At 42.1% G+C, this 27,696-nt stretch overlaps 2 protein-coding genes across 4 annotated transcripts in view; both read left to right on the forward strand.

Annotated features, from left to right (window-relative positions):
- The window catches only part of LOC124123574 (serine/threonine-protein phosphatase 6 regulatory ankyrin repeat subunit A-like), a 407,486-nt gene that overhangs the window by 346,138 nt on the left and 33,652 nt on the right, over positions 1–27,696 (forward strand). The window lies entirely within an intron of this gene.
- Positions 472–4,801, forward strand: LOC124128329 (serine/threonine-protein phosphatase 6 regulatory ankyrin repeat subunit C-like). The gene is made up of 3 exons (XM_048395656.1): positions 472–3,205; positions 3,809–4,069; positions 4,271–4,801. The coding sequence occupies exons 1-3, from the start codon at positions 493–495 to the stop codon at positions 4,354–4,356; spliced, it is 3,060 nt and encodes a 1,019-aa protein (XP_048251613.1). The 5' UTR covers positions 472–492; the 3' UTR covers positions 4,357–4,801.

A 27,696-nucleotide genomic window follows, 5' to 3' on the forward strand; every position in this document is an offset into this window, starting at 1 on the left:
CTTCAACCTCAACAATACACTTTCCCTTTTGAAGGACAATTGTTTATTTTCCAGAGTTGATGCTGCGTGTTAGATGTGGAATGTTTAATTAATACTCGTAACTGTTACATATTGCCATATGTTTCAGATTGGGAGAGATTATTTGTGAAGACAGCTGCCTACCAGGAAGTCCGAGACCAGCTACAACAACACAACCTGGTGATGCTGACTGGTGGTCCTGGGGAAGGTAAGACCACAATAGGACACATGCTGTGTTGTGACTACCAGCAACAAGGATACAACACAGTCTTCTGCAGCAGATGGGACCACTTCAACATGGATGTATTCAAGGCAACTAAACCTACACTGCTGGTGATTGATGAAATGAGAGAGCGCCGCAGATGTTTAAACTTGGTCGATAAGATACGCAGGAAAACTTATACCAACAAGCTTGTTCGTGTTGTTATTATATACGCGAACTGCCAACGAGATGCCTTCAAGCGTTTCAATCGAATGATGGACATAACCCAGATAGGAAGACAGAACTGGGACAGAACAAAGCAGGAATATTCCCAGATGCTGCAGATGCAGACAGACATTCCATCAGACACACGGGAGGACATCATAGCTAACCTTTCTTCATATGTCGGTTTCCCCAAAGTCATGAAACACTTCTCTCAAGACAGACCTACCACAGATCCTGTAACATTTTTCACATATCCTCACTCACATTTCAGAACAGAAATAGAAATATTGTTTAGAAATGATGATTATTCGTCTGCAATAATATATATTTTGGATTCAGGGAACAAAGTGAAAGACAACTATCGATATAAGTTTGAAAGTGATGGAAGTGATGAGAGTGATGATGAGTTTGAGTCTCTCTTTCCCGGAGTAGAAACAAATGATATTCCTGAGATGTTACACAGATTGTGTGCCACCTATCTATGTCAGTCTGGCAACAATATTAGTTTCACAGACCCTGTCATATATGACGCCTGTGTGTTTGTTGTTGACAGCATGTTTCCTGGATCTCTATGGAAACGCTGCAAAGTTTTATATGAAACTGACAACAAACAATCTCTCACTGACTTACCGGGTAAAACCATCTTCATCTCCCAACACAACACAGACATGTTTCTGACACAGCTGGTAGAAGACACAAGGAGAGGGAAGTTCAGACACACATTCAGTCACCCAGTTCTCAGCAGGGAGGACAGCATAGACAGGTTCCTGACACAGCTCGGGGACAGTTTTGTGGATGTTCTACATTTACAGGATACAGCTGGTTCTTTCACTGGTTCAAGGAGCTTCTTGTACTGGGTCCTACAGTCTGGCAATGATTACCTGTGTCAGAAGGTGTTACAGAAACAGGAACTGTCACAGGTACATGTCAGTGAAGAACTACCTTGTTGTATCAGACTAAATGACACCAAGTCCTTCCTGTATCTACGGCAGCAACTGCTGGGTCTACAGAGGGGAGATATCACAAATACACCAGACTATACAGATGATGATGGAAACTCTCTTCTTATGATGTCTGTGGACAGGAATAATGCCAAAATGGTCAACATCTTACTGAAAGATGATGCAGAGTGTCTGATCAAGAACAAAGTCGGAAATTCTGCCCTCCATCTGGCCTCTTTGAGGGGATATACAGATGTTGTTAAGTTACTGCTTCCCAACATGGGGGACTGGAAGAATCTGCCAGGACAGGACTTGAGAACACCTGTCATGATGGCTGCACTGAAAGGTCATGGCCAGCTGTATGAGTATCTGGCAGATGAAGGGAAGTGTGACCTGACTGGTGTTGATGATAACGGTGATACTATCCTACATCTGGCATGTCAGGGCGGTAGTGTCCAGATAGTCAAACATCTGATGTCCAGTAAGCTGTTAGACATCAACCACAGAGGTCAGTATGGAAAGACACCTCTAATGATTGCAGCATGCAGAGGCAACAGAGACATGTTTCAGTTACTTCTGTCACAGAACTGTCACATCTCTCTTGGGGACTTCAGTATGTCTGAGACACTCTCTTATGGACATGTTGGTGACTGGCTGAACATGTCACAGTTTCTACGAGCAAGAGAACATGGCCTGAATAGGTTCATGATGACACACAAGAAACATTATATCTCAAAATTGAAATCACACTTAGAGGAGAAAGGATCGAGCATGTTACTTGTGGATGTGAGTGGTCAGAGTCTGCTTCACACAGCAGCAGAAACAGGGAACCTGAAGCTGGCAGAGTTCCTCCTGTCACAGGGCAAGGTTGACATCAATACGGGGGATGCAAGCGGGAGGACTCCAGTGATGTTAGCATCAGTTGCAGGACACAGAATCATGTTTGAGTTTCTAACTAAAAAACAGTGTGACTTGTCATTAAAAGATACAGAGTCACGTGGAGTTCTCCACCACGCCAGTCAAGGGGGACACTTCGGTATTGTACATGATGTGGGATATCAGGATGTAAACAAGACAGACAGATATAATAAAACACCTGTGTCGTATTGTGTAGAGAGAGGACATAAACACATTTTTGACACATTGTTGAACACAGGGGGAGATCTGTCAGTTGTAGACACTGACACGAACACACTGCTACATCTGGCATCCAAGGGAGGTAACCAGGCTATAGTGGAGCATCTCCTGTCATCAGGGATGTTTGACATAAATGCTGTGAACAGAGACAGGAGAACACCCCTGTTGGTGGCAGCATACAGTGGACACACAGACATCTGTCAGCACCTGATTGTTGTCGGAGCTGATGTACACAGACTGGACTATGATGGGAATGATGTGGTACTTGTTGCTGCTCAGACAGGGAATCTCCAGCTTGCTGAGTGTGTTTTGTCTGTGAAGAAACGAGTTGACTTTGTACAGGACAAACGTGGGAAAACAGCACAGATGTGGGCAGCAGAGAGAGGGGATGCTGACATGTTTGCTCTGATGAGTAAAGGGTGTGATGTCTCTGTGAAGGATGTCAAACAAAACAGCATCCTTCATTTCGCTTGCATAGGCGGCAATGTAGATATAGTAGAATCTATTGTTGCACAAGACAAAGACGACTTCAATGGTAGAAATATATCCCAAGAGACACCAGTGATGCTGGCAGCATTGACGGGTCACAAGGCAGTGTTTGACCTACTTGTGAGTAAAGGATGTGACCTGACAGTGAAGGATGAGGATGATGACAACATCCTTCATAAGGCTTGTGATGGAGGCAATGTAGAGATTGTTGAGTTCATTGTCTCTCATAACATAGTTGACATCAACAGGACAGGTGATTTCGGCAGAAGACCAGTGATGCTGGCAGTATTAAAGGGACACAAGGCAGTGTTTGACCTACTTGTAAGTAAAGGATGTGACCTGACAGTGAAGGATGAGTATGGTGACAACATCCTTCACGTGGCTTGTAAGGGAGGCAATGTAGAGATTGTAGAGTACATTGTCTCTCGTAACATAGTTGACATCAACAGTACAGGTTCTCTGGGCAGAACACCAGTGATGATGGCAGCGTTGAAGGGACACAAGGCAGTGTTTGACCTACTTGTGAGGAAAGGATGTGACCTGACAGTGAAGAAGGTGAATGGTGACAACATCCTTCACGTGGCTTGTAAGATAGGCAATGTAGAGATTGTAGAGTACATTGTCTCTCGTGACATAGTTGACATCAACAGTACAGGTTGTGAGGGCAGAACACCAGTGATGCTGGCAGCGTTGACGGGAGACAAGGCAGTGTTTGACCTACTTGTAAGTAAAGGATGTGACCTGACAGTGAAGGATGTGAATGGTGAAAACATCCTTCAGGTGGCTTTTAAGAGAGGCAATGTAGAGATTGTAGAGTACATTGTCTCTTGTAACATAGTTGACATCAACAGTACAGGTTGTGAGGGCAGAACACCAGTGATGCTGGCAGCGTTTAAGGGAGACAAGGCTGTGTTTGACCTACTTGTGAGTAAAGGATGTGACCTGACAGTGACGGATAAAAACAATGACAACATCCTTCACGAGGCTTGTGGTGGAGGCAATGTAGAGATTGTAGAGTACATTGTCTCTCGTAACATAGTTGACATCAACAGTACAGGCTGTGTGGGCAGAACACCAGTGATGATGGCAGCGTTGAAGGGACACAAGGCAGTGTTTGACCTACTTGTGAGGAAAGGATGTGACCTGACAGTGGAGGATGTTTATGGTTACAACATCCTTCTTGCAGCTTGTAAGGGAGGCAATGTAGAGATTGTAGAGTACATTGTCTCTCATAACATAGTTGACATCAACAGTGCAGGTTGTGCCGGAACATCACTTGATATCGCAGAAAAACAACGCAACCATTCGTTGGTTAAGTTTCTGAAGCAATTCGGCGCAGTGTGAGAAGTGTGTCCATTTGTTCCTTGAAAGCCACCTCTGCCCTGACACTTGACATGCTTGTTCTCAACAATTTGTCCAAAGGGATTTCATCCGGTCCCCATGCTGACCATAATGAATAAAACCTCTTGTGGTCAAGATTGTCCGCGAATCTGAAGTTTGGACCATTATTTGACCTTTTGTATGTCGACCTTGCTCAATAATACTCCCCAATGTCCCACAGGTTCTGTAAACATCAACTCCTCAAAAAGACAAAACTTAACATGGATGGTCTCACAGCGGCGACACCTTACTTTGCTCTGGGGAACCACATTTTATCAAGTGTATTTATGACCATACATGTTTGTGTAAAGTATGATATATGACGCAACACATATGTAGATAGTAGTGGGACTCTCATATATGTTCCTTTTTTGTTATAAAATATATACTCACAAGGAAAAGAAACGCAAGTCGAGTGTGCAATATACATGTTATTTATTTTCAACAGTAAAGAGAAGAAATAATAATTGGGCAAGATTGCCAAAAATTTGACTGAAGACAGTTTTATGGATTCAAAGGCAGATGACATGTTTATTTTTAAATCTTAAGGGCTTACACAGTTTCGGGTCAATACCCAAAAGTTCAGTCAATACCTGGTGTGACCACCATTAGAATTGATCACTGCCACACATCTCCTGTACATTGAGTGGATCAGACGATTTGTGAAGACCCTAGGGATTCCTCCTGCACACTTCCAGAGCAGCTGTGCGTAGTTCATCGGCAGTTGTAGGGACTGGGCGTACATTGTGCAGACGCCTTTGAACCTCATCCCACAAGTGTTCGATGGGGTTCAGATCAGGGCTGAGGGCTAGCCAAGGTAGAACACGGATGTTGTGTTGTTGCAGAATAGCCATGGTAGCTCTGGCAACATTGGGACGAGCGTTGTCCTTCTGGAAAATGTGTTGTTGATGTTGTGCAAAAAAAGGAACAATGTGGGGTCTGATCACTTGGTCTATATACCGCTGAGCAGTGACGCCGTGTCCCCGACCTTGACCAACATTCAGAAAGCTCGTCGGCGACATCTGAGATTGTTGGAACGGAGACGTCGGATCACAGTGTCCCGGCTAATGTGTCGATTATGTGTTCCTATGGTCTGTCCAGTACTTTCACTTGCAGTTAGGAACGGATGTCGCTGGTGTTGACGGGTAATCTGCCGATCTTGTCGAGGTGTGGTGACCCTAGGACGACCGCTCCGAGGAAGGTCATTTGTTGTCCGTGTAGCATTGTATCGATGCAGGAGACGGTAAATTGTGGTTATTGTAACGTTGAAATGACAGGCAACATCTTGGACAGACTCTCCATCTTCCCAACGCCCGATAGCCTGGTTTCTCTGAATATGAGTTGGGCTTGACATTGTTGACCAAGGAGTGGTAGGTCCAAGAATCGGCCATAGTTTTATACCCACTACAGTTCGTGACAGGTCGTGCATTTTCGATTTCGCGAGAAATGGTTGCATGCTACCCACATATTCATTGAAATGGTGCGTTTTGGCGATTCGTTTTTTACTCGGGGCTTCCAAAATGCAACCAAAAACATTGATAACACCATCAGGCTTCACTACATGCTAAAACTCGTATCAATTTATGGTTACGTGTTTGTTACCTATTTGCTTAAAGCCACTTCCGTTTCTTTTGCGTGTGAGTATATTTTGATATTTGTTCTTTGACTCTGCATCTAAATTCTCTCAAAATGCATGTCCGATTTTTTTGTGGTGTTACGTACATATTAATTTTTATTTAAATTGTTTACCTTGAATTCATCTTTGCATTTTTATTAGGTCTTATTGTCTCTGGAAATGGATGTCCTGGTTCAGAAAACATCTGTTTTCTTTTGTTTTTGATGCAGTCTTATTTTCGGGCAATCAATAGAATTTAGTATTAGTTTCAAGTCCTCAGTATTTATGAAGGAAATATTAAAATGTCAAAGCTGACAGCAACTTGTGTCATGTGGCCATCTTTGGTGAGCTACGGTACTATGGACTGATTCGATGGGGAATATACACTCTTCAAAAAAAAGAAACGCAAAGTTATATATACTGAACAACAAAAGTTCCTGTGACATTGAATATGATTTAATGCAAAGTTATGATTTTTACTAAATCGGAAATAATTTCGGTTTAAAACAGATAAAAGACTCCTGAAAGTGTTCAAATGGTTTAATTTGCCATACTGACTTCAGAAAACGCGTGATTTCATATAAAAACATGAACATGCCAAAATGTGAATTTACAAATCAATAGCGTGTGTGTCCACCTCTGGTTGCGATGCAACCAACACACCTTCGTCTCATGGAATGGACCAGGCGTCGCACAAAGTCCTGCGGGATATATGTCCATATCTGCTTGAGGATGTTTCGAAGTTCCTACAATGTCTGTGGAACAGGTGGTTGACGGTGAAGGCGCCGATCCATCTCATCCCACATGTGAGAGATCAGGGGAGCAAGCCGGCAAGGGAAATGACATTCACGTTGTTTTGTTGAATGGAATCCTGAACAAGTCGAGCAATATGAGGCCGGGCGTTGTCATGTTGAAAGGTAATACCTGGACCATGACGACGCAAAAACGGTAGAACAATAGAGCCGATGATCTCCTCGCGGTAGCGCTGTTCATTGAGATTTCCCTCTACCACTATCAAACGGGTCCTCTGTCTTGCTGTAATCCCACCCCATACCATAACGCTGCCGCCCCCGAACCGATCTTCTTCCATGGCACAATGATTGACGTAACGTTCACCTCGACGTTGGTACAGTCGAATCCGTCCATCGCTGTGGCTGAGGTGAAAACGAGAATCGTCAGTGAATAGAACTTGTCCCCACTGCATGGCCATCCAGCGTAAACGCTGTCTGCACCACTGAAGACGTGCTTGACGGTGGTTTCCTGTCAAAATGGTACGTCTGTCGGGTCTTCTGGCGACAATCCCTGCACATCTGAGGCGGCGACGTACGGTTTGTGAAGATATTCGTCGAAGGCCAGGGATGCTTCTTGTAGTCACTGTTGCTGCCTAGAATCGATTTCGTAGGTGTGTTGTTCGAATCCAGATGTCTTGTCGAGTATTGGTTACGCGTGGCCTGCCACACCGAGGATGGTCTCTGACTGCATTCGTCTGTTGCCAAAGTTGCCATAAACACCAAATGGTGTTTCTGTGGACGTTAAATTGTATTGCAACATTACGTTGACTAGATCCTGTTTCAAGAATATCAAAGGCTCTCAGACGTGGCATTTCGTAATGTTGAATAAGTGCGTAAGTTTGTTGTTTTTCTGAGTGGCTGTTGTCAGTACGATGCTAAACAATGCATATGGAACCCCGTTAACACACGTTTGTATACCCATTCTTGGGTTGTGAAATGCATGGGGCTTGCATAAAAGTCAACTTTTGCATGGAATGCATGCTTTTCTGTAGCAGCTGCGTTTTTCTGACTTGATTCCATACATGTACTACAAGAATGAAAACCAAACTTTACTTGTTTCATAAATACACTTAAATATTGGTGTCACAGGAACTTTTGTTGTTCAGTATATTTGATTCCTCTGTTGGCAGTATCTGTATCTAACCAGTACGGAGTCCTGTAATTTAACCCACATGAATAATACACCTGGATAAACGTGGAGGTGACTGTACATGTCCACACATGACAAGAAGAATACATCCCACTTTATTTTGTATATATTTTGTTACATTGTATATCACGAGTTAATTGTATATCCAGCGTTACTTTGTATATCTTGTGTCACATTGTATATCACGTGTTATATTGTATATCCAGTGTTACTTTGTATGTCTTGTGTCATATTGTATATCACGTGTTAAATTGTATATCCAGTGTTACTATTGCATATCTTGTGTCATATTGTATATCACGTGTTATATTGTATATCCAGTTACTTTTTATGTCTTGTGTCACATTGTATATCACGTGTTAAATTGTATATCCAGTGTTACTTTGTATATCTTGTGTCACATTGTATATCACGTGTTAAATTGTATATCCAGTGTTACTATTGTATATCTTGTGTCACATTGTATATCACGTGTTATATTGTATATCCAGTTACTTTTTATATCTTGTGTCACATTGTATATCACGTGTTAAATTGTATATCCAGTGTTACTTTGTATATATTGTGTCACATTGTATATCACGTGTTATATTGTATATCCACGGTTACTTTGTATATCTTGTGTCACATTGTACATCACGTGTTATATTGTATATCCAGTGTTACTTTGTATATATTGTGTCACATGGTATATCACGTGTCATATTGTATATCCAGTGTTACTGTGTATGTCTTGTGTCACATGGTATATCACGTGTCATATTGTATATCCAGTTACTTTTTATGTCTTGTGTCACATTGTATATCACGTGTTAAATTGTATATCCAGTGCTACTTTGTATATCTTGTGTCACATTGTACATCATGTGTTAAATTGTATATCCAGTGTTACTTTGTATATCTTGTGTCACATTGTATATCACGTGTTAAATTGTATATCCAGTGTTACTTTGTATATCTTGTGTCACATTGTATATCACGTGTTAAATTGTATATCCAGTGTTACTTTGTATGTCTTGTGTCACATTGTATATCACGTGTTATATTGTATAGTCTGTTACATTGTATATATCCCGTTACACGCTATGTAAGTTGTCCCACCAAACATATGTTTTGTACAAAGTGACCTGGTGCTGTAATAACGCGACTAACATCGTGGTGTTGCTGGTATTTCATGACACGTTGTGTAACAGTTCCAGTTATTTGACAACCTTCATTTACGTCCTTTGCTTCTGTGTATCACATGACCCGATTCAGTGCTGTGAGAAGCATGCGGTGTGCTAACAATCCAACAGCTGGTACAGGGACATACTTCTGAAGGATACACAGAAGTGTTCACATTTACAAATTGCTCATACTATTGAAACACGAGCAGGTACTGCTGTAACTGTGTATATATTTTTCACGTGACTTTTGCTTTTTGTAATATTGGTCAAATAAAACACTTAACTCCATCAAGTATCTTCCTTCAATCATTGATATAATACGGCTTAAACTACAAAGGATTCTACCCTGTCTTGATGTGCAACACATACAACTAATCAGGAATCAATGTTAGACACATCCTACCTTAACGTCATCAGTCAATATAAACCAACATCCATCGCTTACTCTCTCATTCATCACATCAGGAGTCGATGTTGAACACATCCTACCTTTACGTCATCAGTCGATATAGACCCACATCCATCACTCACTCTCTCACTCATCACATCAGGAATCGATGTTGGACACATCCTACCTTTACGTCATCAGTCAATATAAACCAACATCCATCACTCACTCTCTCACTCATCGCATCAGGAATCGATGTTGAACACATCCTACCTTTACGTCATCAGTCAATATAGACCCACATCCATCACTCACTCTCTCACTCATCACATCAGGAGCCGATATTGAACACATCCTACCTTCACGTCATCAGTCAATATTGATCCTCATCCATCACTCACTCTCAAACTCATCTAATCAGGGTTCTTCATCTTTAAAGATGTGTTTGAGTGTAGCACATTCAGGTCAGACAGTGTGTTAGACGGCTCTTGTGTGTGTGAGTTATTCTGTCAATATTAGGGTTGCGTGTCTCAGACTAGGGTCAGACTGTCACTGAAGGACTTCTCCGGTTTATTCTGCCAATATGTGTGTTTGATATTCTCATAATGAGGTCAGACTGAGTGAATTGTTGGTCTGGTTGTGTGAGTTATTCTGTCAATACGTGGAATGACTTTGTCCGATTGTGACTCCTGTGAGATTGGACTACTGCTTAATTAAACAGAAAACAAGTCATTATTTGAGTTTGTTTAATTCTCTTGTTTTTGTTCCTCGGACTTCCGTTCCTTTTCTGATGATCTTCATCGGTGTTCAATAATCTCAGCTGGATAAACCTACACTAACATACATGGCTTTATACCTCCAACAGTTGTCTCCCTTACATCGACTAAGTGCTCAGTAATATCAGGTGGATGAACCTTCGCTTACTGCATGGCTCTAAATATACAACAGCTGTTTTCCCTGATGTATGAATACATATTTTACTGCTACCTATGCGAACATTTTTGTCTTCCTAGGAGAGACAATAATTATTCAGGGGAGATAACTACAGCTGAATAGAAATAAGTGCAGCTGAAACGGAGACGAATAAATCAGGGGACGTAAAAGCAAAGGTAGTGAGATGACTGCTTTTAAAGAGCAGTCAAATTATTACTCGGGGGAATAACAATGTACTAAGGGGAATAACTGTGTACCAAGGGAAATAACTGCATCAAGACCACTTATAGATCAGGGGAGACAACTGTCTCTGAACACAGCTAAAGGTGGTGCTACACAACTGTCCAGGCAGCTGTAACTGAAGGACGAACTAAAATCAAATGAAAAAGTGGATGAGTGTAATAAATGGACATAATCACAACCTTGTACATAACATGACCAATAACATATAAGTAGATTGTGTGTGATATGGTTGTCCCAGTAAACAGCGCACACAAGGCAAAATTCCAAAATATACAAATCACACAATAAAATATACAAAGCTTTTTTGGATTGCACATATGCAGAAGTTTACCACTAATTCATTCAGTTTGTTTTACACTTTAGTAAGTGTTTCTTCACAAATCATTAGGTATTCTTCTGCATGTGACAATAATATTTAAATGATATGTTCATTTTGACAACTATATTCTCTTGACTACACCAAGGCACGCAAGATGCATATAGTCAAGTGGAAACTGCACAACCACCCCAGTGTTCAGTCTATTAAAAGGGGAAGTACCCAAGTGGTGATCCTCATCTGCCATTTCGTCAAACCGATAGTTGGTTCTCGTCTGAGAGCCTGTGTTTGTAAAAGTCACATTTTTGTCCGGTCTCATCTCTGGATACATTTGTGATAACCATAGTAACCACTGTGGTGTTTAGTCTGCTTCACAGACGCCCTTGTTGGCGGGTCACAGATGATGCAGGATATTTGTAGATGTATGTGGACATCGTTTGCCACCCATCATCTCCTGATGGCTGAGGTAAGTTTCAGTAGAGTTGTCACTGATGGCTGAGGTAAGTTTCAGTAGAGTTGTCACTGATTCCTGAGGTAAGTTTCAGTAGAGTTGTCACTGATGGCTGAGGTAAGTTTCAGTAGAGTTGTCACTGATGGCTGAGGTAAGTTTCAGTAGAGTTGCCACTGATGGCTGAGGTAAGTTTCAGTAGAGTTGTCACTGATGGCTGAGGTAAGTTTCAGTAGAGTTGCCACTGATGGCTGAGGTAAGTTTCAGTAGAGTTGCCACTGATGGCTGAGGTAAGTTTCAGTAGAGTTGTCACTGATGGCTGAGGTAAGTTTCAGTAGAGTTGCCACTGATGGCTGAGGTAAGTTTCAGTAGAGTTGTCACTGATGGCTGAGGTAAGTTTCAGTAGAGTTGTCACTGATGGCTGAGGTAAGTTTCAGTAGAGTTGTCACTGACGTCCTACAAGTCAAGATCCACATCCACAGGTTCCTCCTCGACAAAAATTTCATCCTGATTGCTCTTTCCAATCTCACCTTCCAAATCCGTGGGGACAGGGGTGACATAGTCGACCAAGGCACCACATTTTACCATGCAAGGTTGCGTCGCTTGGCCACGCCAGAAATCTATGATCATGGCTTCGAATCCCCGTTTGCCCCAGTTATGTTTCTAGGTCTGTCAGCATCATACATGTGCTCGTGGGTTTCACCAGAGTGGTACACGTCTGCGACTTTCCTGCTTCATTTAGATGACACGCCATGATATAACTAAAAAAATACAGTTTGAAAAACTCGTTCACTCTGTCTTCATCTCGATAACTGAAGCAATATGATATTCCCGTATGAAGGATGTGTATCGACCTTTGTTAGTACTATAACATTTCTCAAGTTCTTTATCAAGACTACCTGAAGATGAAATTTCACATGGATCCCTCTGTACAGTGGCAGTTGTACTGGATTCTCCTCACAAGACCACAAACCCTCCTCCTTTTGTTCCTGTAACACGTTGATGCCATAATTCACAAAATTGCTATGGTTACTCTGGGTCATGTCAATTGTAAAATTAATGTGGCTAGAACCTGACAAATATATAACATATTTTTGAAGTTGGTCAACATTGCATTATTATTGCATGTGTTGGTTAGTTGTCTATCACAATCACCATTGAATGATTGTATATGAGTGTGGTAATTTATACGTTAATCACATACACTTAAAGCTGACCACACCATACTTATTTTGATGGATATTATTAATTTGAAAGTTAAAATAAAATATTAATTATTATGTTTGCATTTCCGCGAACTTGGATTCGATCGATTCTTCTTCAGAACTTAGTCTTTGTGTAACCAATGAATGTTGGATTAAAGCTAAATTTAACCTAAGTATCTAATTCAACAAACAATTTATAAACATGTAAGGGTCATGGTCAACTCAATTCATATATAGAGACGTGCAGTGTAAACAAAGGGACCTCAGAATAGCAGTCTCATTCTCATGTTCTAGCCAGCTACTTTACCTAGAAATAGCCTTTGACGTGCGGATATTTGTCAGGTTCTTGCACAAAACCTTGTGCAGAGCCATCACATACCTAGAACATGTACCTAATGCAAAAAAAAGTGTGATTTCGCATCTATCAATATCCTCCTTTGTGTCAATTGGAAATGCCGCCCTAAGAAGTAATCCCGCAGTGGACAGATGTTCACTGAGTTTTATTAACGACTAAATGATTATAATAAGATAACGATGTTGGATCCATTCTATGCTACATAAATATTTGTTAATCACCACTGATATGTAATGGCAAATATACGCAGAGTAAGTCAGTTGTAATACGTCTAACACGCCGAATATATAAAACAGCACAGTGTAGGGGAGGTAACTACACCTGTCTTGTATACAAGGCTAGTTATATTAATGACACGAAGACTGCACCTCAAGCACAGTTTACAACATAACCAGTTGATTGTCAGTATTCGGGGAACAGTCGGTTGCCAGTACACAGGGAACAGTCGGTTGCCAGTACACAGGGGGCTGTCAGTTGTCAGTACACAGGGAACAGTCAGTTGTCAGTACACAGGGAGCAGTCAGTTGTCAGTACACAGGGAACAGTCGGTTGTCAGTACACAGGGAACAGTCAGTTGTCAGTACACAGGGGGCAGTCAGTTGTCTGTACAAAGGGAACAGTCGGTTGTCCGTACACAGGGAACAGTCGGTTGTCTGTACAAAGGGAACAGTCGGTTGTCACTGAATGTTGTGCTACATGTGACAGAATGTCTCAGGAGCTGATATGAACATTCTCGGCGACCAACGTTGCTCCACTTCGCCCGGCATGTGAGCTCTGCGCTGTTCACATGACCACCTACCGACACGTAGATTATGACGGTGAAACGATTGCTCTAAGGATTGATAAATGACAATGCTTTTCCGCGGCGCAGTATCAAGCTACGTGACGGTTGCCTCGACACAAAATCTGATGCATAACTAAATTCGACATGGCGGCGTGACAAGGTCAGTCAAGAGGTCCCCCGAAAGTAGCTTGATTTTTATGCCTAAAAGGTCCACACACGAGAACAAACAGTGGAAGGTAAGGAAAAACAGACCGTACTATATCGTTATCGGCTGTGAGGGCAAAGGAAGTGCGCCACCTACTGACTTTCGAATAAATTAACTGTTCCTGATTTATTGTCCAAAACATTGTAGATATGGACACTCAATTAATCAGTCATTTATAACTGAGTGAGTGAGTGAGTGAGTTGGGGTTAACACGCTTTAAACTGTATTCTAGTTATTTCAGTGCGTGTCAGCTTAATGTGGGAGGAAAGCCCGAAGTGATTCAGATCTTTGATGTTTATCACTTTGGTGAAACCCACGAGCACGGCATGATGCTGACAACCCTAGAAACACAATCATGATGCGATGAACCGGGATTCTTATCCACGACCAGAGGTTTCTGGTGAATCACGGCGCCTTAGACGAATCGGCGGATTAATGAGATACACGAGTCATACGTCATGAGACATAGAATACATGAGATAAGGGAATCAGAAAACGTTGTTCTCAGTAATTGTCCGATGACAGGACAAACTTAACTTCATGGTCTGCTATGTATTGTAACGAACCATGATGCTATATTAGGATGCGTGACAAAGTGGGATCAGGCTCGAACACTTTATCAAGATGGTTTCACCATTATGAAGGTGGATCAGTTGTACAGTCAGTCGATAGAGTCGTACATCGGCCGTTCCAGTAATGTCCTACACTTGTACTCTGTGTCAATAGTTCTAGTAATGTCCTACACTTGTACTCTGTGTCAATAGTTCCAGTAATGTCCTACCCGTGTACTCTGTGTCAATAGTTCCAGTAATGTCCTACACTTGTACTCTGTGTCAATAGTTCCAGTAATGTCCTACACTTGTACTCTGTGTCAATAGTTCCAATAATGTCCTACCCTTGTACTCTGTGTCAATAGTTCCAGTAATGTATTACACTTGTACTCTGTGTCAATAGTTCCAGTAATGTCCTACACTTGTACTCTGTGTCAATAGTTCTAGTAATGTCCTACACGTGTACTCTGTGTCAATAGTTCCAGTAATGCCCTACACTTGTACTCTGTGTCAATAGTTCCAGTAATGTCCTACACTTGTACTCTGTGTCAGTAGTTCCAATAATGTCCTACACTTGTACTCTGTGTAAATAGTTCCAGTAATGTCCTACACTTGTACTCTGTGTCAATAGTTCCAGTAATGTCCTACACGTGTACTCTGTGTCAATAGTTCTAGTAATGTCCTACACTTGTACTCTGTGTCAATAGTTCCAGTAATGTCCTACACTTGTACTCTGTGTCAATAGTTCCAGTTTTGTCCTACACTTGTACTCTGTGTCAATAGTTCCAGTAATGCCCTACACTTGTACTCTGTGTCAATAGTTCCAGTAATGTCCTACCCGTGTACGCTGTGTCAGTAGTTCCAATAATGTCCTACACTTGTACTCTGTGTAAATAGTTCCAGTAATGTCCTACACTTGTACTCTGTGTCAATAGTTCCAGTAATGTCCTACACTTGTACTCTGTGTCAATAGTTCCAGTAATGTCCTACACTTGTACTCTGTGTCAATAGTTCCAGTAATGTCCTACACTTGTACTCTGTGTCAATAGTTCCAATAATGTCCTACCCTTGTACTCTGTGTCAATAGTTCCAGTAATGTATTACACTTGTACTCTGTGTCAATAGTTCCAGTAATGTCCTACACTTGTACTCTGTGTCAATAGTTCTAGTAATGTCCTACACGTGTACTCTGTGTCAATAGTTCCAGTAATGCCCTACACTTGTACTCTGTGTCAATAGTTCCAGTTTTGTCCTACACTTGTACTCTGTGTCAATAGTTCAAGTAATGTCCTACACTTGTACTCTGTGTCTATACTTCCAGTAATATCCTACACTTGTACTATGTGTCAATAGTTCCAGTAATGTCCTACACTTGTACTCTGTGTCAATAGTTCAAGTAATGTCCTACACTTGTACTCTGTGTCAATAGTTCAAGTAATGTCCTACACTTGTACTCTGTGTCAATAGTTCCAGTAATGTCCTACACTTGTACTATGTGTCAATAGTTCCAGTAATGTCCTACACGTGTACTCTGTGTCAATAGTTCCAGTAATGTCCACCGTGGCAGGATACGCTCACGTTTTTCGAACACCTGGTATCATGACTATGTGATAGTGATTCATAAACACATGCTGATGATACAGTAGGAATTGTACATTAGACTCTGCTTTATGCAGAGATTTCTATCAGATATGGAAAGGGGTTTGTCGCTTTATTTACACAACGGCGGTCTTTTCACATAAAGAAGAGTAACATCTATTGCTCGGGCAAAACATAAATCGTCCTGCTTCTTGATTCTTTTACAATGCATGTTTTCTGTTCGGCTAAAGTATTCAGATTCATTGAACTGCGCTTTGCTCAATGGCTACGTCCTTCACCTAGGCGATCCGGGTCCTTTTCATGGAGAAAGTCAATGTCCGCGGCTGTATATATCCTGGCATTACCATTGTTTTGTTGTACTTGTTCTACCTTTGCTAATAATATGCTTTCCACCGCTAACCAAGAAATGTTATTCGAGTGGGCATCATTAATTGTGGGTGATGTAAGCAAGACATATTCTGGCATTGTCTTTCGGTTAACACAGGGTGACAGTACAGCTGTAAACCCATAGGAATGTGCAGGAATCAAGCTGAATGTGCACCAGATGAAGCAGCTATTAAAACTGTCTGAAAGTTTGAGTGTTGTGCCCTGCTACATGCAGAAGGATCACTTAACCCAAACAGCCTGTCCATGTTGGACGACGTTGCTGTGTGTTTATTATTGTGAGTTCACAATGTAATTAATGTGTGTAGTTTCTAGTGTTTAGCATTAAATTACAACACTGGTCATACGCTTGACATACCAGTGACAGGGTGGACCTGGGATACCATGAATCTCTGTTCCAGCATCCATTTCATCTCCCGGCTAAGTGGTGTAGTGGCGCAAGCCAAACCACGTTTATAGTCCATGAATTGCAAAGCTTTGATGGTATTTTATAAACAGGATTTCATAGTGTGGGTATTCAGCCACTGAATGATGAACTGTCGAATGTTTGCGCAAAACATAATGTTGCTATATATACAAACAATCAGATATACGGGCACGCTACAAAAGTTGCTAGCTCGACATATATACCCTACACAACAGATACAGATGCACTACAACATATGTTGCGTGGTAACAATTCGAGTTATCACAGATATCACTATCGAAGAAGCCTAAAAAAGATACAACCGAATGGCTACGTAACTGAAATACGTATTTGGGGATATCATGAACGAGTCTAAAACAACATCAATCAAACCAAATATGAAAATAATACCGTTCAAGGTAGGTTGTGCCGATAGAATTAGTAAAAGTAAAATCTCATCTTTATAAGTAAGGTCATTTGGCAAATGATGTGTGTGTGTTGTGTGCGTTGTGGGTGTGATGTGCGTGTGTGTTGTGTGTGTGTTGTGCGTGTGTGTTGTGTGTGTGTCGTGCTTGTGTGTTGAATATGTGTGTTTGTTGTATGCGGTATGTGTGTGTTGTGTGTGCACATGTGTGTTGTGTGTGTTGTGTTTTGTGTTTTTGTTGTATGCGGTATGCGTGTGTGTGTTGTATGTGTGCATGTGTGTTGTGTGTGTTGTGCTCTGTGTGTTTGTTGTATCCGGTATGCGTGTTTTGTGTATGTGTTGTGTTTTGTGTGTTTGTTGTATGCGGTATGTGTGTGTTGTATGCGGTATGTGTGTGTTGTATGCAGTATGTGTTTGTTGTATGCGGTATGTGTGTGTTGCGTGTCTGCATGTGTGTTGTATATGTGTTGTGGTTTGTGTATTTCTTGTATGCGGTATGTTTGTGTTGTATGTGTGCATGTGTGTTGTGTGTGTTGTGTTTTGTGTGTTTGTTGTATGCGGCATCTGTGTGTTGTATGCGGTATGTGTGTGTTGTATGCAGTATGTGTGTTGTATATATGCGGTATGTGTGTGCTGTATGCGGTATGTGTGTGTTGTATGCAGTATTTGTGTGTTGTATGTATGCGGTATGTGTGTGTTGTATGCGGTATGTGTGTTGTGCATGTATGTGTTGTGTTTTGTGTGTTTGTTGTATGCGGTATGGGTGTGTTGTATGCGGTATGGGTGTGAGCATGTGTTAGTTGTGTTTTGTGTGTTGTGTGTGTGTTGTATGCGGTATGGGTGTGTTGTATGCGGTATGGGTGTGTTGTATGCGGTATGGGTGTGTTTTATGCGGTATGTGTGTGCATGTGTGTTGTGCATGTGTTGTGTATGTATGTTTGTTGTATGCGGTATATGTGTGTTGTGTGTGTGCATGTGTGTTGTGTGTGTTGTGTTTTGTGTGTTTGTTGTATGTGGTATCTGTGTGTTGTGTGTGTACATGTGTGTTGTGTGTGTTCTCCTTTGTGTGTTTGTTGTATGCGGTATATGTGTGTTGTATGTGTGCATGTGTGTTGTGTATGTGTTGTGTATGTGTGTTTGTTGTATGCGGCATGTGTGTGTTGTATGTGCATGTGCGTTGTGTGTGTTGTGTTTTGTGTGTTTGTTGTATGCGGTATGTGTGTGTTGTATGTGCGCATGTGTGTTGTGCATGTATGTTGTGTTTTGTGTGTTTGTTGTATGCGGTATGTGTGTGTTGTATGTGCGCATGTGTGTTGTGCATGTATGTTGTGTTTTGTGTGTTTGTTGTATGCGGTTTGTGTGTGCGCATGTGTGTTGTGCATGTGTGGGTACCCCTTTCTGATCCAAATGAATAATCTCTGAGCTCTTGGACAAAGTGTGCTCACTGTGTTTAAAGGCGATTATGCAGAACTACAGAAAGCTTTTCAATTTAAGAAGTCAGTGTCAACATCCCAATCAATTACCGAAAACCACTAATTCAGAACTAAAGCATTTATCGACTTACTCACTGATGAGACAAAGATGTGTTTACAACTAACTATATCCTTGGCAGGACTGTAATAACTTTATAGTAACTCTATTGTAACTCTAGTTTATATTGAATGCTAAACAAGTAACCATGTTTCCCCAAAAATGAAAGAACAAGGGAAAGATAATATGATTCGTTTAGAGGCCTACGAATGTACCCAGTCGGAATTAGATTAATGTATGCCATGTAGTCAGTGGGTACGATACACTCGGACCAGTTAAGGTTTACAAGACGGCCCGATACGACCTGTCAACAGTTACGTATATTTATCACAAGGTTATCTACGAGTTACCTGTAAAACAACACTCAATGCTGTGAGCCAAGCGCCCCTTATCATCGTCGTGAGGCATCACCTCAACTCAATCCTATAAGACAAACGCCCCTTGTCAGCGTCGTGAGGCCTCACCTCAACTCAATGCTATAAGCCAAGCGTCCATAATCAGCATCGTGAGGCCTCACCTCAACTCAATCCTATAAGCCAAGCCCCCCTTATCAGCGTTGTGAGGCCTCACCTCAACTCAATGCTATAAGCCAAGCGCCCCTATTCAGCGTCGTGAGGCCTCACCTCAACTCAATCCTATAAGCCAAGCGCCCCTTATCAGCGTTGTGAGGCCTCACCTCAACTCAATCCTATAAGCCAAGCGCCAGTTATCAGCATCGTGAGGCGTCACCTCAACTCAATGCTATAAGCCAAGCGCCCCTTATCACCTTCGTGAGGCCTCACCTCAACTCAATCCTATAAGCCAAGCGCCCCTTATCAGCGTCATGAAGCGTCACCTCAACTCAATCCTATAAGCCAAGCGCCCTTTATCAGCTTCGTGAGGCCTCACCTCAACTCAATCCTATAAGCCAAGCGCCCCTTATCAGAGTCGTGAGGCGTCACCTCAACTCAATGCTATAAGTCAAGCGCCCCTTATCAGCATTGTGAGGCCTCACCTCAACTCAAAGCTATAAGCCAAGCGCCCCTTATCAGCGTTGTGAGGCCTCACCTCAACTCAATGCCGTGAGCCAAGCGCCCCTTATCAGAGTCGTGAGGCGTCACCTCAACTCAATGCTATAAGCCAAGCGCCCCTTATCAGCATTGTGAGGCCTCACCTCAACTCAATCCTATAAGTCAAGCGCCAGTTATCAGCATTGTGAGGCCTCACCTCAACTCAAAGCTATAAGCCAAGCGCCCCTTATCAGCGTCGTGAGGCCTCACCTCAACTCAATCCTATAAGCCAAGCGTCCCTAATCAGAGTCGTGAGGCCTCACCTCACCTTAATGCTATAAGCAAAGCGCCCCTAATCAGCGTCGTGAGGCATTACCTCAACTCAATCCTATAAGCCAAGCGCCCCTTATCAGCGTCGTGAGGCGTCACCTCAACTCAATGCTATAAGCCAAGCGCCCCTTATCAGCATTGTGAGGCCTCACCTCAACTCAATCCTATAAGTCAAGCGCCCCTTATCAGCATTGTGAGGCCTCACCTCAACTCAAAGCTATAAGCCAAGCGCCCCTTATCAGCGTTGTGAGGCCTCACCTCAACTCAATGCTGTGAGCCAAGCGCCCCTTATCACCTTCGTGAGGCGTCACCTCAACTCAATGCTATAAGCCAAGCGCCCCTTATCAGCGTCGTGAGGCCTCACCTCAACTCAATGCTATAAGCCAAGCGTCCTTAATCAGAGTCGTGAGGCCTCACCTCACCTTAATGCTATAAGCAAAGCGCCCCTAATCAGCGTCGTGAGGCATTACCTCAACTCAATCCTATAAGCCAAGCGCCAGTTATCAGCGTCGTGAGGCCTCACCTCAACTCAATCCTATAAGCCAAGCGCCCCTTATCAGCGTCGTGAGGCCTCACCTCAACTCAATCCTAAAAGCCAAGCGCCCCTTATCAGCGTTTTGAGGCCTCACCTCAACTCAATGCTATAAGCCAAGCGCCCCTTATCAGCTTCGTGAGGCCTGACCTCAACTCAATGCTATAAGCCAAGCGCCCCTTATCAGCGTTGTGAGGCCTCACCTCAACTCAATGCTATGAGCCAAGCGCCCCTTATCAGCGTCGTGAGGCGTCACCTCAACTCAATCCTATAAGCCAAGCGCCCCTAATCAGCGTCGTGAGGCATCACCTCAACTCAATGCTGTAAGCCAAACGCCCCTAATCAGCGTCGTGAGGCCTCACCTCAACTCAATGCTATATGCCAAGCGCCCCTTATCAGCGTCGTGAGGCCTCACCTCAACTCAATGCCATATGCCAAGCGCCCCTAATCAGCGTCGTGAGGCCTCACCTCAACTCAATGCTATAAGCCAAGCGCCCCTTATCAGCGTCGTGAGACCTCACCTCAACTCAATGCTATAAGCCAAACTCCCCTTATCAGCGTCGTGAGACCTCACCTCAACTCAATGCTATAAGCCAAGCGTCCCCAATCAGAGTCGTGAGGCCTCACCTCAACTCAATGCTGTAAGCCAAGCGCCCCTTATCAGCGTCGTGAGGCCTCACCTCAACTCCCTGCACATCCCCCCTATCCAATAAATCTTTTTCGGTTGCTGTGCTTCAATATCACCTTTGCGGCCACTGGGAAAGTTTATCTAGGTCATGGCGCGACCCCGAAGCTTGGGATTAGCAACACAAGAAGGGGTGTAAACTGCAAGCAATCTGTGTTGCATAAATAAACTGTTGGTTAACAAACAGATAAACCGATGAACAAGGTGTACGGCACTTGTACTGAAGCTAACATCATTGTCCAACTGAACCTGTATGTAAGCCCATGTCATTCAAAGTATTTGTATGTCTACCAGTGTTTTAATCGCGGAATGTTTTTGTGTTCATCTCTGGCTAAAGGGATGGAGAAATTCCTGCTGGGTATGGTGTTCTACCTTCAGGTGCTGGCGATCTAAAGCCCATTTTCATAATGTATTGTTCGGAATAGTCACAATTTTATGGTCACATACCAGTTTTAAATTCATAGCTGTGAAAATCTAGTTGTTTTACTGTCCTTTGTTGACAGGTTTGAAGTGTCTATATTTATGTACTTTATGTATGATGCAGTCACGAAATATTGCCGATCTGACTATAAATCTTAACTCATACTCACTAAAGCGGGTACAGGTTTGTAATGGAGTACCTGTTGCGGCAGGAGGTATTAACAGTATGGTCGGTGCGGGTTGCACGCTGCTCAAACCCGAGAAGTAGAATTGGCACAGATGCCCTGATCCACAACCTTTCACAGTTTATATATTTACATAGAAGATCAAATCGTAGGCCATGTACTGACAGAATAGCTAACCAGCTTTCGGTAAAGCTATACTGAAAGACTCTGTATAACCCGGTGTAATATGTTCCTTTACACCACGATAATCTTCAGAATACTATACATTATTACAAGAGATGACGCTGGTGAACCTGTAGCATTTCATACCTCTATATCGGGGGCGATGCGACACTTTAAAATGAAATGAGCATAATGGTATTAAAGAATCAGTTTCATGAAAGGCGAAGAAGGCATATTGACGATGCTAATGAGACAAATGATGTTAACATGACATAACATGACACAGGAGAAGTGTAAGAGGAAACAGTGGCAGCTAATGGTGGACACAAGAGAAGTGGACGATTGCAATGTGGTATTATGTTTGCAACCTATTTATATCTATATTTGATAGATGGCGTAATTGTACAACTAGAGCCTGTTCGAGTGTGTTTTGCTTAACGCACCCAGAGGATGTCCGAGCCTAGAGAGGAAATATACATGAAGGACCGACTTTTACATTGAAATATCTCCAGATAATTACACACTAAAGATACCACAGAAAGGTTAAGACGAAAGTGCACGATATATACGCCAGTGCAAGAAATAATCACTTAGAATCTAGTGATCTGCCTTATTGAATGGTGATTGGACAAGTGGCAAACAAACCCCGTTTTCCCTTTACAATTTCAACATTACATCCTCCAAAGTAAAATGGCCAGCAAGTTCACAGTGAAACACAAGAGTTGAACTACAGCGTTAACACCAGTAGACTTTACAAAACCTACTTGAGACTATTCCATAACTCTGGTGGTTTTGGAGAAATGAATACCGAAACACCTCACAGATGGACTTCCCTTGAATGTTAACGACGTTTCTCATGATTTAGGAGCCGACGAAGATCATACATGTAGTTACACGAAACATATATGTAGTAGAAAAATTTGGATATATTCTTTTCCGAAGCACATTCAGGACTCCAGTATGCTATCAAAAATACGATAGTGTCATATAAATAGATCCATTCAGAAACGTTATTTTCACATTGCCTCTGCAGATTTGGGCATATATCTATCAGCAAAACGTATAACGCTCGTTATCCGCAAACATCCGATTATTCCGACGTGTACATATATATTTATAACTCAAAGATTGCTGAGAATCAGGTTTTGAAGATATCAAAACATCTCCAAACAAATAAAGATTGAACTATCCCGGTACACAATGATTCGGACCTCAATTTCAAGATGATCAGGCAGAGGAAAGCATTCCTGGGGAGGATTTGCACGAGGTGGTTGAAAACGTGTGTTTGGATATGTCATGATAGAATCGTTGAACATAATTATCAGAGAGAACAACAACATCACATCACAGAGGTTTTTCTGTTTTTGGACAAAGAATTTGTTTTCGTGATATTTTGACTGCACGAATTCAACCACATCATGAGCACCCGACTCCGAATCACTACCCAACAATGACGACACCATGCGCCAGCGACAACAACATCCACACTTATACTTGTCAAGAATGTCAGTGATCAACTTTCACATAGCAACAACATCCATCCTTATGTTTGTCAAGAATGTCAGTGATCAACTTTCACATAGCAACAACATCCATCCTTATGTTTGTCAAGAATGTCAGTGATCAACTTTCACATTGCAACAACATCCATCCTTATGTTTGTCAAGAATGTCAGTGATCAACTTTCACATTGCAACAACACTTTTGAGATAAACATATGGTGTTTTCAATGTAGAACTGGGATACCTGTAGATTTAACCGCGCTAAATTGAATTTGGAACCGAACGCTCAGCGTGATATTTCCAATGTTTAATTAAACCTACAGGTAACCCAGCTTTACAGTGAAAACACAGTATCTCCATTCTACTATGACTAATTGCGACTAAGCTACATGAACGTTACACTAATGCATGAAAATATAGACTGTATATTCATCTGAACAGGTAATGACAGACACAGAAGGGGAATATAATCGTAGATGTCGCAATATAAGAGAGAAATATATATTAATGACACAGAAAACTGGAGGAGCCCACGACGCATTACACTCAAACCATCACTGGATAGTGCATGAGTATTAAACAGTAAATAATATTATTAGCGGTCATTTAGAACTGGCATGTTATGAACTTGTTCATATTAAATTGAGTGTTACAATATGGCAGTACTGATTCAAATTAAACTCTAACATTTTCTAGATAATAATAATGAAATATGAAGTTTAGACATAAAATAAGTATAATATTTAAATGTGTCATAACGTGAAACAGGAGAGGGGGGAGTTGTGAGTTCCTTAGGTTTTTCTCAAGCAAGTGTACCGAGGACCAACACTCGAGGAGTTGCATACCCCAACAGCTCTGCTCGTAAAACATTAACATTTGCTGTTGTGGTTGTAATTTCCGGCTGTGTGTGCTGGCGATTGTTTTGCCTCACTCTGGCAGTGTGGGTTCGAATCCCGAATGGGACCCAACCCAAAAAAGTACAAGAATCTGTACTTAACTAAGAAAGTGTTATCCCAAATATAACATTTGTTACATTGTAAATGATAATGATAAACATTCACTGTTTATCATTTGTCGTCATATCTTGAAGATTGTATTTCATCCTTTTATCAACACGAATATCTCAATGCATTTTTAGTTGTCTGCAAATACGTATAACGTCCAGTATGGACAGTGCGATCAGTAGTTTACACGAAATTACCCTAACATTTGTTTTTTCAGAGATTTATGTGTAAAAAACCCAAAACGATTTCGTCCTTTATATGGCCTGGTTAAGCGGTGCATACACATGATATACAATTGTCCTATTGAGTGGTCTCCTACTGCGAGGGTAATTTATTATTCTGTTATCAGAAGTGATATGTGGCGTAGAGGAAATCGATATTCAGTTGCCACCGTCGTCCGACTAGGCGAGGTGATTATTTACACAGTTCTTATCAGTAAAAATCGATAAGTGGGTCCTCAAAATCCCATAGTTACTCAAATGTGAAAGGAAATCAGTTTTTGTCCCGTTAATCTTTAACAGTGAAACAAAACCATTTCAAATCTCTGTCAAACACATGTATGAGTCAAAAATTGCTCAGTACAGTGGGAAAGTGGCCTGTGTGTTCATGAGACGATGTGTCTGTTGTTTCTGATGGAAGAGAATTAATCTGACATACAGGTATTGGATTCGTCTTAACAATTCAGTTCACAAGAGAACACAGCTATATCTACCCTCCCAAGGCACCGCCCAGCAGCTACCTACACATATTGCCAGTCCATTCCATTGCTAGTTTGCAACTCGAATGGTCGTGAGGAATGCATTCGAGGTCCCTGCTTCTAATTTCCTACAAATACCTTTACGTACCGTCGCATACCCATACACAAATTAACGTAACCCAAGGTTTGATATCCACATAAACTTAAGTGCAGTCCACATAAACTAAAGTGCAGTCCAACCCAACACAGACGTGCCACTCGCTTGACTATGAGGAGATGTTTTTGAGGTGTTCGAGGGTGACGTGTCTGTAATGTTCGCTGGAGTATTATTTTGATGTCTTAAAGACACATCAGACTTTGAGACATGTTAGTGATCGGAAAATGCCTTTCCTCTGAGACTTTTTGTCCCCAATTTGTCTACATTAGGCAAACACATCAGCAAAGGTATTGATATGCTAGCCGCCATTTTCCTTCCCTATTTTGACTTTTCTGAGGTGTTTGGGATGCATTTTTACCTTTTAACACTACCACTACGGCAAAACGGTAGCCTTTTTGCCAGCAGAATTACACATGGGTAGATCGATAAAAGACTCTGAAAAAGCATCACAGGGTATGATACATCTAACACATATTACCAAAGTGCAAGATTAATTTCTTTTCTATGACTGGTTCAAAATGTATTGTTTTTCAAATAAAAGATGTTGCCAAATATTAAAGTAATAAAACAGTCTCTGAGCTATTGAAGCCAGATTGTAATCCCGCTCTATGATGACATTACCCTGTAGATTTACCAGGAATGAGCGTGCTAGTTCAACTTGATTGCCAAGGGAACTGGAGCATGAGTGAAGTATGACCGGAGTATGGCCGGAGTAGGACTGGAATATGACTGGAGTAGGACTGGATCATGACTTGAGTATGACTGGAGTATGACCGGTGTATGACTGGAGTATGACTGGAGTATGACTGGAGTGTGACAGCTTATGAACAGAGTATGGCGTGAGTTAGACTGGAGTATGCCCCGAGTATGACTGGAGTATGACTGGAGTGTGACTTGATTATGACCGTAGTAGGACTGAAGAGCTCCCGGAACATGATTGCCGTATGATTGGAGTGTGAACGGAGTATGACCGGACTATGACCGGAATATGACTTGAATATGCCCGGAATATGACTGGAGTATGACAGGTGTATGACTAGAAAGTGTCAGGGGTATGACTGGAGTATGACTGGATTATGACCGTAGTATGACTGGAGAGCTCCCGGATGTATGATTGGCGTCTGACTGGAGTGTGAACGGAGTATGACCTGAGTGTGACTGGAGTATGACTGTTTGTTTCTACGGAGTATGGTTGGAGTATGACTGGAATATGATCGTAGAGTTGCCGGAGTATGACTGGAGTATGATTGGAATATGACTGGAGTATGACCGGTGTATGACTGGAGTATGACCGGTGTATGACTGGAGTATGAGTGGAGTATGACTGGAGAATGACTGGAGTATGAGTGGGTTATGACTGGAATATGAGTGGAGTATGACTGGGTTATGACTGGAGTATGACTAGAGTATGAGTGGAGTATGATCGGAGTATGATCGGAGCATGACTGGACTATGACCGGAGTATGACTTTAGTATTACGAGAATATGGCTCTTGTGCTTTACCTGAGTATGAGTGGAGTATGAGAGAATTATGACTGGAGTATGAGTGGAGTATGAGAGAAGTATGACCAGAGTATGAGTGGAGAGTGACTGGAGTATGACTGGAGTATGACTGGAGTATGACTGGAGTATGAGTGGAGAGTGACCAGAGTATGAGTGGAGTATGACCGGAGCATGAATGTAGCATGACTAGAGTATGACCGGAGTGTGACTTGAATGTGGCTGGAAAGTGATCAGGGTATGAGTGGATTATGACAGGAGTATGACTGGAGTATGACAAGAGATTGACTGGAGTATGAGTGGAGGGTGTCCGGAGCATGATCGTTGCATGACTGGAGTATGACAGGAGTATGACTGGAGTATGAGTGGAGTATCACCGGAGCATGATCGTAGCATGACTGGAGTATGACTGGAGTATGACTGTAGTATGACTGGAGAGCGACAGGAGTTTGCCTTGAGTATGACTATAGAATGACTGGAGTATGCCTGGAAAGTGTCCGGGGAATGATCGTAGTATGACTGGAGAATAACCGGAGTATGACAGGAGCATGACTGGAGTATGACTGGAATACGACTGGAATATGACTGGTATATGACCGGTGTATGACTGGAGAATGACCGGTGTATGACTGTTATGTTTTTCTGAGT

The sequence above is a fragment of the Haliotis rufescens genome, unplaced genomic scaffold (genome assembly GCF_023055435.1).
Source record: "Haliotis rufescens isolate VD_foot unplaced genomic scaffold, xgHalRufe1.0.p SCAF_14, whole genome shotgun sequence".
NCBI lineage: Eukaryota > Metazoa > Mollusca > Gastropoda > Lepetellida > Haliotidae > Haliotis > Haliotis rufescens.

Excerpts from the sequence above, each read along its gene's own strand:
- LOC124128329 (XM_048395656.1), top strand. The coding sequence starts at position 493 with ATGATGGACATAACCCAGATAGGAAGACAGAACTGGGACAGAACAAAG. Across the intron at positions 3,206-3,808 it reads TCATAAGGCTTGTGATGGAG|GCAATGTAGAGATTGTAGAG; the intron begins GCAATGTAGAGA and ends CTTTTAAGAGAG. Across the intron at positions 4,070-4,270 it reads AGTTGACATCAACAGTACAG|GTTGTGCCGGAACATCACTT; the intron begins GCTGTGTGGGCA and ends TCAACAGTGCAG.